Source organism: Zophobas morio, unplaced genomic scaffold, assembly GCF_036711695.1.
Source record: "Zophobas morio isolate AGI-343-1 ecotype UQ-CSIRO unplaced genomic scaffold, CSIRO_AGI_Zmor_V1 ptg000030l, whole genome shotgun sequence".
NCBI classification, from domain to species: Eukaryota; Metazoa; Arthropoda; class Insecta; order Coleoptera; family Tenebrionidae; genus Zophobas; species Zophobas morio.
The window spans coordinates 18,260,932-18,277,350 of record NW_026972135.1 but is presented as its reverse complement, the minus strand read 5'-3'; the positions used below and the strand labels follow the sequence as shown (position 1 = coordinate 18,277,350).

At 34.7% G+C, this 16,419-nt stretch overlaps 3 protein-coding genes across 4 annotated transcripts; 1 reads left to right on the top strand and 2 right to left on the bottom strand.

The window, feature by feature from the left end:
* Nucleotides 1-3,675: 3,675 nt before the first annotated feature.
* On the bottom strand, nt 3,676-6,162 carry LOC135138264 (uncharacterized). 2 transcript variants are annotated; one of them, XM_064068203.1, is made up of 9 exons: nt 5,864-6,162; nt 5,736-5,802; nt 5,606-5,674; nt 4,856-4,900; nt 4,719-4,765; nt 4,280-4,666; nt 4,153-4,227; nt 4,039-4,092; nt 3,676-3,980 (listed from the first exon to the last, which is right to left on the bottom strand). In XM_064068203.1, the coding sequence occupies exons 1-9, from the start codon at nt 5,873-5,875 to the stop codon at nt 3,876-3,878; spliced, it is 861 nt and encodes a 286-aa protein (XP_063924273.1). In that variant the 5' UTR covers nt 5,876-6,162; the 3' UTR covers nt 3,676-3,875. The 2 variants fall into 2 exon arrangements, with proteins under 2 accessions (XP_063924273.1, XP_063924274.1); XM_064068204.1 differs by having other exon boundaries at nt 4,719-4,747; nt 5,864-6,161.
* A 180-nt stretch (nt 6,163-6,342) lies between these two features.
* On the bottom strand, nt 6,343-7,344 carry LOC135138265 (uncharacterized). Its single transcript, XM_064068205.1, has 3 exons — nt 7,140-7,344; nt 6,968-7,034; nt 6,343-6,923 (listed from the first exon to the last, which is right to left on the bottom strand). The coding sequence occupies exons 1-3, from the start codon at nt 7,149-7,151 to the stop codon at nt 6,505-6,507; spliced, it is 498 nt and encodes a 165-aa protein (XP_063924275.1). The 5' UTR covers nt 7,152-7,344; the 3' UTR covers nt 6,343-6,504.
* Nucleotides 7,345-10,350: 3,006 nt separating this feature from the next.
* On the top strand, nt 10,351-11,987 carry LOC135138170 (uncharacterized). Its single transcript, XM_064068066.1, has 2 exons — nt 10,351-11,057; nt 11,111-11,987. The coding sequence occupies exons 1-2, from the start codon at nt 10,650-10,652 to the stop codon at nt 11,939-11,941; spliced, it is 1,239 nt and encodes a 412-aa protein (XP_063924136.1). The 5' UTR covers nt 10,351-10,649; the 3' UTR covers nt 11,942-11,987.
* The last annotated feature ends 4,432 nt before the right edge of the window (nt 11,988-16,419 follow it).

The window sequence follows — 16,419 nt, the reverse complement described above, 5'->3', positions numbered from 1 at the left end:
TCCCCTCCAAAAACTCGATGACGTCAGCTCAAAAGTTTGTGGAATAAATCATATCTAAAATGTACAAAATATGATGAGTCTGTACTTGTGATCTATCACTCCATTCATATTTTTTGGATTTGCATATACAGGGCGACTCAAAAAAATTAATGAATGCGTAAATATATTTTATTGATTTAATCAGGAACTACAAAACCGAATGCTCTGAAATCTTGCAGATGTTTTAAGATCATAAAGAGCATAATAAATGTTTAGTCAAAATATATTTGCTTATCCCCTCCAAAAACTTGATGACGTCAGCTCGAAAGTTTGCCGAATAAATCATATCTAAAATGTACAAAATATGATGAGTCTGTACTTGTGATCTATCACTCCATTCATATTTTTTGGATTTGCATATACAGGGTGACTCAAAAAAATTAATGAATGCGTAAATATATTTTATTGATTTAATCAGGAACTACAAAACCGAATGCTCTGAAATCTTGCAGATGTTTTAAGGTCATAAAGAGCATAATAAATGTTTAGTCAAAATATATTTGCTTATCCCCTCCAAAAACTTGATGACGTCAGCTCGAAAGTTTGCCGAATAAATCATATCTAAAATGTACAAAATATGATGAGCCTGTACTTGTCATTTATCACTCCATTCATATTTTTTGGATTTGCATATACAGAGTGACTCAAAAAAATTAATGAATGCGTAAATATATTTTATTGATTTAATCAGGAACTACAAAACGGAATGCTCTGACATCTTGCAGATGCTTTAAGGTTATAAAGAGCATAATAAATGTTTAGTCAAAATATATTTGCTTATCCCCTCCAAAAACTTGATGACGTCAGCTCGAAAATTTGCCGAATAAATCATATTTAAAATGTACAAAATATGATCAGTCTGTACTTGTGATTTATCATTCCATTCATATTTTTGGATTTGCATATGCAGGGTGACTCAAAAAAATTAATGAAGGCGTGAATTTATTTTATCGATTTAATCAGGAATTACAAAACCGAATGCTTTGAAATCTTGGAAATATTTTAAAGTTATTATAAGCATGGTAAACTTTTGTTCAAAATGTATTTGTTCATCCCTCCTAAAAAAATTGATGACGTCACCCTTAAATTTTGCTGAATAAATCCTATCTAAAATGCAAAAAATATGATGAGTTTGTACTTGTGATTTATCATTCCATTCATATTTTTTAGATTTTCTTAAGAGGTGGTTCAAAAAAATTAATGAAGTCAATTTATTTTATTGATTAAATTAAAGGCAACACTTATTATTAGTATTACACCCCAACCAACCCAATTTGGTAGACACAAAATTTGTTAAAGGAAAAACTCGGTTGAAACATAAGGGTAGCATGCTTATTTACATCGACTTTAACATTACAGACCTGCATTTGTTTTATGCGGTAACTTGGTTCCGCGAATGCGAAATAGACATGTTTATAATCAACCAATTTCACCGTCAAGAATTAAAATAAAACGCAATGTTTTATATAATAAGCGGAAGTCGAAGCAATAAAACCGATGGTCGTTTTGTTTACAGTTTCTCTGTTTGACTCTCACGTATGCTGTTACGCTTGTCATCTTAAATTAAGAATGTTTATACATAAACGATTTTCAGTTGCCCCTCATATTACTAGACAGCGGATTTCTGTCGGGCTACGTCACGATTATAGGGGGGGACGTGCTGGATTGCATAAATATAATTAACGATTTATTAATCAAACGGCTAAGTAAATGAGAACGGGAATTAACAGCAGAGTGCAACGAAACAACGTTATTCTAATCTCAAATAAACGAAGTGCAGTCTGCAACGGCAATGAATTCGCATCCCGTGCGAGCCGTACCGAGTTTGGCCTTGCCTAGCTTGACAGAAATCCGCTTTCTAGATATTACACACCGGCGCCGTATACGTAAGTAAATTGTTTCGTTATTTTATTGATTATAAGAAATCAATATTCAAAACGACCCAATTCATTTTCCCGAAAATTTGGGAACACAATAATTTTATTCTTAGTATTCCACTACATCTATCCCAACTGATGTACGTGTCCTTGCAAAAATGTTGATGACGTCATCACATTTTTTTTTTAAATTCCCACTACAAAAATGTAATGAGAAAAAAAAAACATAATAGGCATGCAGTCGTCAAGTTTCCGACAGCGAGGGAAGTACTGTCTAAACTCTTTAGACCAATTTTTTTTTGTGTTATAAATCTTGATAGTTTTTCTGACCACGTAAATATTTTGTTGATTAATGTTTCCATCATTCTGTTACACAATACACCCTTACGCCGCCTATGGCCGTCGAGATGTTTCTGGTCGTACGCCGGTGATGACTCATAAAGACAAGTCTGGAACTGGCTACCGGAAGTCTCGATTGCGGGGTCTAGAAAAAAACCTAGAAGCGGCGTTCGAGACCCGTCAAGAGAAATGCAGAGAATTAAATAGAGGCCACCGTCGTGTATATTCGAGTTAGTAAGAAATAAATTGTTGAGTTTTACCCACACCAATTTTATTCGCCCGCTCAACGTAACAATATAAATTGTCCGATGTCCAATCTTAATCTAAGATAAGAATTCTTTGCTGTTTAAAATTTCACGAGAGTATATGGCGAATTCAAATGTTGTTTATTGCTCTGTTATAGAAAGTGAATATTTAAATGGAATTGAGGTAAATAACACAAACATGTGGGAGAAGTGGAGGGCGCGGTTCCTAGTCGAGCTAACCAATAAATAATTTACGTGAGGCTAAATTATGCCACATTTTATCAACAATTCAAACAAAGAATTTACCTGAGACTACTACTACTGAGAAACTGTGTACAAATTCAAGTTACTTGGGACATTACAAATTTAATTCAGCAAGTGAACCGTTCCCCATTACACAAAAAAAGAAACACACTAGAAATTAACATAAACTGTGGTCGAAAAGTCCAAATTTGGCGTTTTTAGTGCGTATCCCACTGCGAGAATATATCAAATGCGAGCGATCTCCAAATCGGCGATTTCTGTGTCTCTCGAAATAAATAAGAACTCCAAGATCCGGCTGGCAACGTGATGACAACCGGATAAAAAAGGCGCAAATTCCCCATCCCACAGTTCACGATATTATCAATTCTAATTCGAAGTATAAACAACAACGAAACACCAGATTCCTCCAAAATTACGACACTTGTTTTTATTGTTACGAGATAAATCCATACGCCGCCCCGGTACGACGCCTATGGGTGACTCAGCGTCGCTGACTGCATTCGCTATAGAAAAGCCAGGAAGCGGAAGTTGCGATAGGTGTTCCAGAGCAAGTCTAGAAGCGGTGACGGCAACCTTTCGAGAAGGACCGCGTGCTGTTTAATTGGGAGCCAGCGTTGGGAGCAGTCAGTGAAGTCCAGACAATGAGAAAAGTAGAGTCTAGTTAAATCCATTCCAGTCGAGTCGAAGTTATTCTGTACATGATCGCTGTGTAATTACTAGTGTAAATTTGAGTTACAAGAAATACATTGGCGAGTTTTACCCACGCCGATTTTAAATCACCGATCATCGCAACATTATATTAAAATGTCGACCTACAAAATTTTGTGTTTGACACGTCTTGAAAATGTTTTACAAATGCTTCTAAATTGAAACCTCATAATTTCATATGTACATTAAAAAAAACAAACAAATTAATAAAAAAATGTTTATTTATGATATTTGAAATACATACTTTAATTCACTTAAAAAAAAACACATATATACAATGTAAAGACGCTTGAACATACAGTTTCCAAGAAAATTTGATTTTCTTTAACCACCATGTAAAATCCAGTTTTTTTAAGTGTACGGCGAAAACAAACGGGCATTTCATTCCACACAATAACATTGTTCAGCTTTTATTGCTATCAAGTGTGGCTGGTACGATTGAAGTATTAGTGTTTATCAATCCTGGTTCTGAGGTAGCAGGTACTTCTTCATTTTTATCAGATGTGTTCTACAAACGAATAACGCTATATGTTCTATGTTCTGTCAACATAAAGTGTGAAGTTTACCTTAGGTGGTATTCCAAAAGAAAAAGACGTATTTCCTTTGCCATTTGATGTCTTCTAAAAAAAAAAAAAAATATATAATAAGAAGCGTGTACTGGCGGTGAAATTATCAGTTACCTGAGCTGATGCCCCGAAAGGTGGCTGAGAAGCACCATATAAATTCGTAGTAGATTCCCCAGCGCTATTTATATTCTAAAACAAAAAACCGTGCAGGTTTATTCATGTGGAAAAACGTAGCACATACTTGTGGACCTGCAAAACCGACGCCAAAGCCAGTAGACTGACTTGAGGCAAAGGTAGCAGGTTGACTTGAACCAAAGGTAGCAGGTTGATTTGACCCAAAGGTAGTGGGTTGAGTTGCACCAAAGGTAGCAGGTTGATTTGAGCCAAATCCAGTAGATTGAGTCGAGCCAAATAGGCTAGGTTGGCCCGAGCCAAATGCAGTAGGCTGACTTGTTGTAGGTTGACTTGAGCTAAATCCAGCAGGTTGATTTGAACTGGATCCAAATGCAGCAGGCTGACTTGACCCAAATACTGTAGGTTGATTTGAACTGGATCCAAATCCGGTAGATTGACTTGCACCAAATGCCGCACCAAGTGGGTTTGCGCCAAAAGTGAAACCTGACGGTTGCTACAATACCAATAACTATAAATAATTGTTACGCTGGTCAAAAATGACATACCTGCCACCAGGGAGTGGGGAATGCATTTGCTGGAAAACAAGGTAAAACTAAATAAAGAAAAATTAAAATATTTAGAAAATAGCAATTTTAATAAGAAAATAACAATTATAACAAGAAAATAAGCAAAAAATACATACGTGGATTTGGATACATCTGCGGTAAGGGTGTCAGTGCTCTTCCTTCTAAAATGAAATAGATGTTTTTATATTACGTGCGATAAGATACTTTACTTCAAGGTAATACATATAATTCTTTGCTACGATATTCTATTTACTTATTTTATGTTAAAATCTAATAGTAAAATGTGACAATTTCTGAAAATTTGAAAGTGCTAAAAGAACGACACAAGACACTTAGAAGCTCTATTTTTCACCAACTATACTAACCAACGCCCGTTTATTAAATAGTTAGAACCGCACACCTACAATAAGGCTCTTTAACCCCATTAAAAATTGATTACGTGTTAAAATTGTCAGTTTTAAAATAAACCAATTTTGTTCACTTCAAAATAACTTCTCACTTGTAAGAAAAAAATTAATAGCCACTTTACAAAAAAACACAACTGGGGAATTCATATCACAATAAATACCTATTACTAACATTAATAAATCAGTATCAATAGTGAAAATGCTGTCATAGAAAAAATTCTGTGTGTAACTCATTAGCAATGTGTTTCACTCTTTAAAAGTACTTAATTTTCGGTTTCACCGTGCTAGTTACAAGTCACCTAAACAAGCATTTAAAATGAACCTAAAATTATGCTTAGAAGATGAATCTTTTTTGTTATTTAAAATGAAAATAATTTTAGTTTAAGAACAGACAAAACCTTATTTCAATTGAATTCGTAGAAAAAATTACTGTGTTAGAGATAAATAAAGGTATCTTACTATTAAAATAATTATTTAATCCCTTCATTCGTCGCTGTAGCGTTTCTAAACGCATCAGGGCCATCATTCCTGTCATTGGAAAAGAAAAGGTAGGTAAATAAATTTTGTTTAAAGCTTTTATGGAACTTACCTGCGCTCTGAAGCACTTCATCATCAGAGTTTGCTAAATCATTAGCAGCTTGTTGAAATCTTGAGTTCTACAATTTTTGCAAAATAAACATAACCTTAAACCCAAATAAACATTAAAAAAATACTTACGAAGAGCGACATCTTGTAAACACACAAAATGGAGTCAATCTCTAGCCATAGAACAACCACACTCACTTGTAGAACTTTTTATGTCAGCAATGTTATCACTATAAAAATATTTTTCCTTGATTAAGGTACGAGGGAGGGGGTTTCGTCGTAAATGTGACGCTATGATGTGACGTGGGTAAAACACAATATTGCATAATATGACGTCACATCAGTGTTACCACAAAGCAAAATACAATTGCACTATTCTAAAATATAAAATGGTTACTTGCAGAACTTTCTACATCTGTAACTAGTTATAACGCTATCATCACAAAAATATTTTTCCTTGATTAAGATACGGAGAGGGGGATTCGTGGTAAATGTGACGTGATCAAAATAAAACATTACACATGACGTCAGTTCAGTGTTACCACTAAGACAAATACAATTGCACTGCTATAGGTTATAAATCAGATACAAATTAAAAAAAAATAGTCATGTACCAACGAAAAGTTTATTGCACGTGTGCAGACTGTAAACCTACATTAGTAGGAGTGTTCTTTATTTTTTGCTGAAAATTAACAGCCTTGTAATCACTCGAAGGAATGTTAACAACAAATTGATAAATTGAAAGTACTGTAACAAACTTATTCACAATATGTTCATTTGCTATAAAATATTCTTAAGAACTGTACAGTTTCTGGGGACGGATTTTTTAGTGCTTCAAACCTCATTTGTGCTTCTCTTAACAAAATTCGAAACTTCCTTTTGTATTCTTCCAATTCGCCGTTCTTTTTTGCTTCATAATATCTGAATCTTTCTTCTTCCATACTGTAGTCTTCGAAACCGGGAAGTGAAGCTAATCTAAACCCTGGGCTGTATGATGATAGAGGCCATACGCCACCTTTTTCCGCCATAAGCATGTCGTCTCGTGCTATAGAACAGATATCTTGTGTGTGGTTATTCTTTACACTTGTGAGTGCACGTTCTAGTTCTATTGCAATAGAAGTGTCGAACAAGAATTTCACACCTGTTTTACAACGTAGATTTAGGGTTTCGAGGCGTATCAGCGCCAATGTACCTAAGATGTAATTAATAAATAATATTTAAGCTTTAATGGCTTACCAGCAGCTTGAAGAACTTCATCATCTGAGTCCGCTAAAGTTGTAGCTGCTTTTTCTGCAACTGCGGGCTAAAAAATATGTACTTACATTTTATTAAAATGTTCTGATTTCAGTCTCAAACCATCAGTTTTTGTCTTGCTAATATCTGTTAAGAAAATGTAAAAAATACTTACAAAAAGCACCATTTTTGCGCACTAAAAGCTTGGGAAATATGGTTAACAGGCATACACACATGAACCCGAATATTTATAAACTGAATCACTGTTTGAATTTGGGTATTCAGATTCAGCTGAGCGTGTTTACTTATCCAAAATGCCAAGGTGATTCCAACACAACTTCGTAAACGTCAAGTTTTAAAGTGTCCGACACAGAAGTCACAGAACAGTGTCCGATATGAAAGTTATTGAAAGTAGATAACCAGCAATACTTTTTCGAGACAACCAATCATTCACCAATATTTTATTATGTGAAGATTTTTGTGGTTTTCTATTCCTCCGCATATAATAAAACAACAAATACTAAACGTGCTTACGGTTCTTTATTTTAGCAAAATATTCTATGACGTTATCAAAATTTACTTTCCTCTCTTTATCAATTGATAAAATGGAAACATTGTTTAGTCGCGCTTAGCTCATTGTGAACCTTAAGCATGATTTCATCAATTTTAATTTTGAAAAGCTTCTTTCACATGAAGCCACCGAATTGGTTAAAAAATCTTAGACAAAGCTTCAATGTAGTACACTGAACCGCTTCCTGGGAAGAAATGCTGGCGGCTTCCAAGTGGCGCCTCAGTCGTAAAATTTCTAAAATTATGTCGTCTGCAGAAAATTTTTAGATTTTTGTCAGATTTGTTGTCAATACTTTCGCTGCATTTAAAGGGGTTGTAGAAGAAAAGTGGAGGATTTAAGTTGACTACTACAAAATTTACCATTTTAGACATGTTTTAAGTATATTGTTGTCGAAATAAGTCCACACATATTAAGAAAAAAACGCAAATGTAGCCCCGCCCACCCACCCTATCTCAATTGTGATGATTTTTTTTATTCATCGTGAACCAAGGGGACGGAGCTTAATTGCAAAATCCTTATTTCTCTACCAGAAATTAAAAACATATTTTTGAGTATCGTGTTGTTCAAAGAATACTATATATATTAAGAAAAAAATAAAGCCAAAAATTAGGTCTTCACCCAGACCCGCATTGTGATGAATTTTTCATTCGTTGTCAGATCAAGGGGCGGGGCTTAATTACCATTTTAAACATTTTTAAGTTTCTTGTTCTGAAAAGAAAACCACGTATTTAAAAAAATACACAAAAATAAGCCCCGCCCACCCGCCCTATCTCAGTTGTGATATATATTTTTTAATCGTCGAGAGCCAAAGGAGTGAATTTAATTGCAAAATCCTTATTACTTCTCTACAAGAAATTACCATGCAAGACATGTTTTTGAGTATCGTGTTATTCTAAGAATACAGTATAACCTCTATAATTTGAACCCACGATTATCCGAACATCCAGTAATCCGAACAGAGGCTAGTTTGAAGTTGAAGCCTCTTTAATCCGAACAACAACTCTGCAATCCGAACTGGCCTTGCAAACATGCACCGACATGCAAAAATCACGGAATATCTTATCAATGCATTTAGTTAAATTTCGAAAATCGTTGGAAATGGGTCGAAATTTGCATAAGAAGGATACACAGTGAAAAATTTCAGTTTTGAAAAAGTCGTCTAAAAATTCGAAAAAAATCAAGGGTATAGATCCCGACGTGCTGATATAAAAAATATAGCGTGTTTAGGGCCACGGAGCAATATTTTCGAAAAATTCGGTGTGACATTTGAATTTTTTGAAATTTTTAAAAATTCCAAAATTTCAGTAAGTGATTCTGGAATAGTGGTTGGAGTTATCCAAGAAATGAGGCCGAAAGTGATTTCTGTGGCCCGAAATATACAAGAAAATATATTTAGTTAAATTTCGAAAAATTTCAAGTCGTCAAAAAATTCTCACAAAATTCAGGGTTATAGATCTTGACGTGCTGAAAATATAGCGTGTTTATTGTCACGGAGTAATATTTTTTGGAATATACATATTGATTCTCCATTGTTACTTAAGGGAACTTCATTTTTGTTTAATAAAATTAAAGTTTATTTCTTGAAGTTTGTTTTTATCAATGTATGAAGTTATTATTCATCCCCCTTTCATATTTTTGGGAAAATCGCTTATCCGAACAAATCACTAATCCGAACACACCTTTTCCCTAATTAATTCGGATTATCTAGGTTATACTGTACTCTGTATATTAAGAAAACATTAAAGCCAAAGATTAAGCCCCACCTATACCTGCCCTTATCTAAATAGTAATGAAGTTTTCATTCGTTGGCAGACCTAGGTGAGGAGCCTAATTGCAAAATCCATATTTCCATACAAAAATTTACCATTTTAAACGTGTTTTAAGTTTCTAAGAATAAAAAAAATCATCACAGTTGAGATGGGGAGGGTGGGCAGTGTTTATATTTTGCCGATTTTCTTAATATACATTGTATTATTTGAACAACACGATACTCAAAAACATGTGTTTAATTTCTTGTAAAGAAATAAGTATTTTGCAGTTGGTTAGTTAAGCTCCGTCCCCTTGGTTCACGGTGAATAAAAAAAAATCGTCACAATTGAGATTGGGCGGGTGGGCGGGCTTACATTTTGCATTTTTTTTATGTGTAGACTTCTTTTCACATCATGAAACTTAAAATATGTTTAAAATGGAAAATTTGTATAAGGAAATATCGATTTTGCAATACGCTTCGCCCCATAATTCCAAAAACCATTTTAACCATGTTTTAAGTTTCTGGTTATGAAAAGATGGCTATGTATATTAAGAAAATAAAGACAAAATATAAACCCCCTCCCACCCGCCCTATCTCAATTATCATGATTTTTTTTATTCGTGGTAAGCCGAGGGGCGGAGCTTATATATAAAATCCTTATTTTTCTACGAGAAATTACCATGTGAAATATGTTCTTAAGTATTCGCGTTACACAAAGAAAATTAAATGTATTAATTATTAAAAAAGACCCCCAAATAAGAATTTCCACCCCTCCGTCTCGATCTCAACCGTGATGAATTTTTCATTCGTTGTCAGAAGACCGAGGGGCGGAGCGTAATTGCTAAATCGATATTTCCCTATATAAATTTACCAATTTAAACATATTTTAGGTTTCCTGTTGTGAAAAAATTATTACACAAACACATATTAAGAAAAAAAAAGGCAATATGTAAGCCTCGCCCACCCGCCCCATCTTAATTGTGATGATTTTAATTTATTCGTCGTGAGTCAAGGGGAGGCGCTTAATTCCAAATCCTTGTTTCTCTACAAGAAATAAATAGTAGATTGTTTTATTAGGATTAAAAGTGCCATTTTTTGCGACGAGCAAATTTTGCATTTGCGAGGCGGAGCGAAGCGAAGCCGAGCGGATGCAAAATTGCGAGTCAAAAACTGACTTTTAATCCGAATGAAACATACTACTTTTTCGCCAGCCAAAAAGTAAATCTCAAAAATACAAAATATTGATAACAATAATATCGAGCAGAAATGAATCAATCTGCAAAGTAGTCTGGTATCCACGTCGTCAAGGCTTTTTTTGTTTGCTTACATACCATTGTTTTGTGAAAACGTTTGCAGTGTTAATAATGAATCCTGAAGAAGAGTTACCTCCCGATGTGCTAGAAGAAGCACAAAACGTGGTACTGAACTTGTTACCAACAAAATCGCGCGAAGTGTATGAGTGCGCGTATACCCGCTTCATCAAATGGTGCGAAGGGAAAAAGATTCAAACTTATTCTGAGAACGTCCTATTGGTATATTTTTCCGAATTGGCTACAAAAATGAAGTCATCCACACTGTGGTCGCAGTATTCCATGGTGAAAGCAACTTTAAATATAAAAAATGGCATAGAAATCGGAAAGTATTCAAAATTAAAAGCGTTTATAAAGAAACAAGGAGAAGGATACGTTCCAAAGAAATCAAGGGTTTTAACTAATGAACAAATAGAAGTTTTCTTAGACACGGCTCCGGATTTCAAATTCCTGATGATGAAAGTATGTTTATAACCTAATGAAGAGCTTATATTTATTTTACGAATTTTTTTCAGATTGTTGTAATCTTTGGCGTTAGCGGAGCTTGTCGGTGTCACGAACTATTACAAATAAAAACTGAAGATATTGAAAATATTAAAGCAGGTTTATTGGTAAAAATTCCTGATACCAAAACGAAAAAACCCAGATCATTTACGGTTATGGGGGAAAAGTATTTGAAATTTTACGAAAAGTATGTTGCGCTTCGTCCAAAAATGTTTAATGAAGGTCGGTTTTTTATTAAATATGTCGACGGAATGTGCCATCGACAAGTAGTTGGCATTCATAAAATTAGTGGTGTACCCCAAGAAGTAGCCAAATATTTAAAGCTAGAAAACTTTAAAGAATACAGCGGACATTGCCTACGTCGGACTTCTGCCACGCTTTTTGTGGATTCTGGCGGTGATATTACGTCCCTCAAGAGGCACGGTGGGTGGAAATCTGACAGTGTAGCCGAAGGTTACATAGAAGAGTCTCTTAAACACAAAAAAGATGTAGCAAAAAAAATTTTTCGTTTGGAAGAACCAGGTACAAGTAGTGAAACCACAAGTAAAATACATGAAGACGCAACGAATAGGAATGTGAGCGAAGTAAACCTAGAAGAATCAGGTACAAGTAGTGGAACTACGAATAGAATGATCACACGTGAAGACGGAATAAGTAGGAATGTGGGAGCAGTAAACCTGAATTTTGACACTGTGACCAACCAGACAGCAGGAGCGGTAGAAGTGTTAGCGCAAAATATTATTACTGACCGCATGAAAAATGATAATAGTGACGGAAAATCTTTAATCCAAATCAATCGCAGTTGTTCTTATTGTACATTCAATATTAATTTTAAAATTTAAATAATTAATAACAATGTAAGTTAATAATAAAATTGGAAAATATTAATAGCATTTCATTCTCAAAATAAAACAATTGAAAACTTTTTAAGGCTAGGATTAAAAAAAAAAATTAATGCTAGGATTAAAAAGGCAAAAATGACGTTGTTACTTTAGTAACGCAACTTTTTTTTACTCTCACAAAAACGTCAAGTTTTCCGTCCAAAATTGACGTTAAAAGTGACATCTTTTAAGACGGCTGGCGAAAAAAACATGTTTTTGAGTATCGTGTTGTTCAAAGAATACTATGTATATTAAGAAAAAAACAAGCCAAAAATTAATCCCTACCCATTTTCATCCCAAGCTCAATTGTGGCGAATTTTTCATTCGTTGTCAGACCGGGGGGTGCAGCCTAATTGCAAAATTGATACTTTCCTACAAAAATTTACCATTTTAAACATGTTTTACCTTTCTTGTTGTGAAAAGAAGACTAGACATATTAAGAAAAAGGGGCAAAATGTAAACCCCTTGTAGTAATAATCTAATAATACCTAATCTGTGTTTGAGACGAATAGCCATAAATCTTGTTGATTTAAACGCCGAGAATTATCTTCAACAATGCATAAGTACCGACAGAAAGCTATAGTGTAGAAAATGAAGGTTAATATTAGTGGACCTCATGATCTCTATCAAAATTTGATTTTCGTGGAATTAGTGCTGTCAATCAGAAAAGTGCCCCCCCCACTCCAGGGGATTTTCCTTCAGGTTGGCAACACTGCACACAACCGCAATTTGATTGGTTGAAAACCCAACGTCAATGTCAACGGCAACGTAACGGATGATATAAACGACGCATACCTCCGTTGCGTATTTATCTTACAACCACAAAGTCAACGGCAAACAGCAACGTCAGCGACAAATTTATAAATCGACCTTTATGTTGAACAACACTAATAAATCAAGACATTATTTTTACTTTCCAAGCGTAAGCGAAAGAAGTATTGTAATCAAGTCCGTCGGCCGACTCTCTACCTTTACATTTTCTCGACCTTTCATGACCCGTAGGATATGAAAGAAATAGATCTCCCGTTTCTGTCTGTCCGCCTGTCTGTCTGCCGTCTCGTTTTTTTTTGTATGTTTTTGCAGAATGATTCTTCTGTAAGTAAGTATTCTCTAGCTGTGCGAGTGAGTTGTCGTTGTCATCCCTTGGTGCGACCACTGCACTTGTTTTTGAACAAACTGCTCGTGTTTTCATCCGACATCTAACAAAAAAAAAAATCCAACCCGAGTTTTAGGTAAGAGGTTCGAGTTCTCTTTCTATATCAATCAATTCATGTTGGGTTTTCGTAAAGTGAAGTTCAAAAGTGTAAAAGTGTTTTAAATATTGTTTATCATCTAGTATCTTGTGCCATTTTCAAAAATGCTCTTTCGAATGGATTTTTGTATTTTTTGAACACCCAGTTCGTGGTAATCTAGAATTAAATACTAATTTTGGAATTATTTTAATAAATCATTCTAATGAAGGTTTATTTTCAAATTTTATCGACGTTTCACAGCCAGTATGGAGAACACGAAACTGTCGGCTTATTGACTCCATCAGTCTGTCGTTTGTTTGTCTGTCTGTCTAGCTTTTTGAAACTACTGGCCTGACTTGTGATAACCCAAACATCCCGCCTTAAATTGACATGTGAAAAAAAATTGAAAGCCCGCGAAAAATAAAAAAAAATTGGCCTTGGCTGTGATCGTCTGACAAAATGGAACTTACGTTGTGTGTGTGTTTTTTTTTCGTGGTGGACCCCAAAATTGGAAAAGTACCACTAAATAAAACACAAAATATATGGAGGACATAAAATAATTTATTCCTCCATTGACAAAAAGTGCCGGTTGAAGACACCTCTTAATGCTCAGCTACAAAAAAAAACTTGCTTAACTTGAAATGAAATCAAATCAAACGTTCTGAATCAATGTAAACATTTGAATATGACAAATTTAATAAAAACAAAGAAAAATCTGAATTAAAGTAACTGGATGCAAATACACAAGTTATTACGGAAGTGTGGCGGCAAATTTAAAATTATGGCAGTCAACAAGGGAACAAAACTTTAATATAAAACTCTAGGCAGCGGCAGCGGCACCACAGCGCTATAAAAGTGCGGCGATCGAACTATATCAATTTCATTCTAGAACACAGCAAAATTACCCATAGGGAGCCTTGTAACACGAGCGGAGTTTGGGGCTCCTGGTCGTGGCTGTTCTCCTATGTGCTCGGTCTGAGAATACTCAATATGCCTGAACAAAGAATTTACCTGATGTTGAATTATGCCACACTTTATCAACGATTCAAACAAAGAATTTACATTATGTAAACGATGCTTTGATCCAAGTGACTGGTTATTTAAAACAATTAGCTTTGGGTGTCTCCAGCTTAACCCAAATAAAATACATGATAAATAAACACAAAATGCATCAGGCGTTGCGAGAAAAGCTTCTCGGTGATGTAATTTTCCACGTTTCGAGAAAATGTCTCGGTGATGTAATTTTCCACGTTGCGAGAAAATGTTTCGGTGATGATGATGATGATAATATGATGATAACTGCCCAAGGAGAGAAATTTTAAATTTCCCCGTAGCTCAGTCCACGATATTATGAAGTTTAACGCACTTTCCACGGTCTTTTTCCCAGAGTAGGAAAATAATAATAGTAATATAACTACCGTAAATAAACTAGTAATCTTGTGCGAGGAATTAAGAAGTGTTATAATGTAACACTTAAGTATAAGCATCCAGAAACCTTATTCATAATTTGGTAAACAAAGGATGAATCCTGACTAAGTGAATTTCATGAAATCTCCTAGCAAGTGCTGTTATCTGAACGATCTCTGAGGGTTAAACTTGTGTTAGAATCAGTTAACGATTAACATCCTAATATGGACTGTGAATTTACAAACACTAAAACAAATTTACACCACGTGTTAGCGTCGGTCGAAAATTCACACGAAACTGGGGCGTCTTCGTCGTTACGATTAATTTTCGTTATCTTTCTTATTAACTACCAAACCAACTAAACTTAACCTAGCTTACTCACCACGTGGTTTCACACACAAACACACAAACAAACCAAAAGTGACGCCTCTCGCCCCTCTAGCCACCAAATCAACTTCTACCAACTCTCTCTAACAGAAAATTCCTTAGGAGAGCTACCGATTACCCAAAAAGAACTAAACGTGTACATGGTTGCTTATGTTTAACAATTTTCTTGATTCCAATTTTTTTTCAAATTCAAATTATTCAAATACGATTTCGCGCCGCTGTTAATTTTTTTTCAGGGTGAAATTTTTATTCAAATTCGGTCACCACAACCTTAATCAAAATTTGTCTATTTGTTGCTATTAAAAATGTTTCAAAATGTTGGTAAGTAGTAGTATAGAGGACAGAAGGGGGATTAAAGGCGATGTGCAGTTGTGCAGTTGGAAATTTTCCTTAATTTAGGCACTGTTACAAAATGATGTCTTTCGAAATTAACGAATGAAGCAAGTTATTTTATTGATTCAATCAAAAAGAGTTTATTTAATTTTCTAAAAGTTTTAACAAAGCAGTGCGTGCTTCTTACTTGCTGTTAGTGTTACACTGTAAAGTTTCAGAAGTCATATACTCGTCCCAAAAAAAAAAAAAAATAATGATATATTTGCCATTAAAATCACGTTTGCAGAATTACACTCTTCAGTTTATCTAACATTAATGTTGAATTAATTGGGTTCAGAAGCAAGGGAAGTTCGATTTAAATAACTTCAGGTCAATTTCATCATTATTTTAAGGCGGAGTATTTTTTAAACCATTTAAAATGTTTGCAGTGAGAGTTGAACTAAATTACAATTTTTTAGAGAATATTTTTATTTATTTATAATATACAGGGTGTCCCAGAATTCGCGCCATTCCCGTGAATGACATGTTCCCTGTCCCGAACTGTGCCGTAATTCGCAAAAAGAATTGTCCAGGCTTTAACCGTGTGAGAACTGGAAGGCGATTAAGTTGACCAATAGAGAGGCTGCTTTTATATCCGAACGTTTCTATGTTCAAAGTTACCTATGCCAAGAACAAAAAATCGGGTAATACTAAAGTTGAATGAATTTTTTTCGAATCCCCCTCCGTCAACAAAAGGAAACAGAAGTGTGGTTATAAATTTAATCATTTTGACAATTGTTTGTCATAAACTGTCACGAAGTTCATCACTGACCTGAACAGACGCTTCTGCCCCCAAAGATGACTGATTAATGTACACAGAGACGTCAAGGTTTACTTTAAGGCAAGTAGCATGGCACAGAAGTTATTTCTGCTGCCATTCTAGTTAAATTGTGTTTAACTGGGCTGTACATGTCATAAGAGAAGCTGTTTCATTTCATCGTAGGCAAATAATACATTTATTACTATTCTACATAGAGTAGCTACCGAAGAGCAGGTATTAGAAGTGATTTTCTTAGAGCCCCGTGAATAATGTGTTGTTCT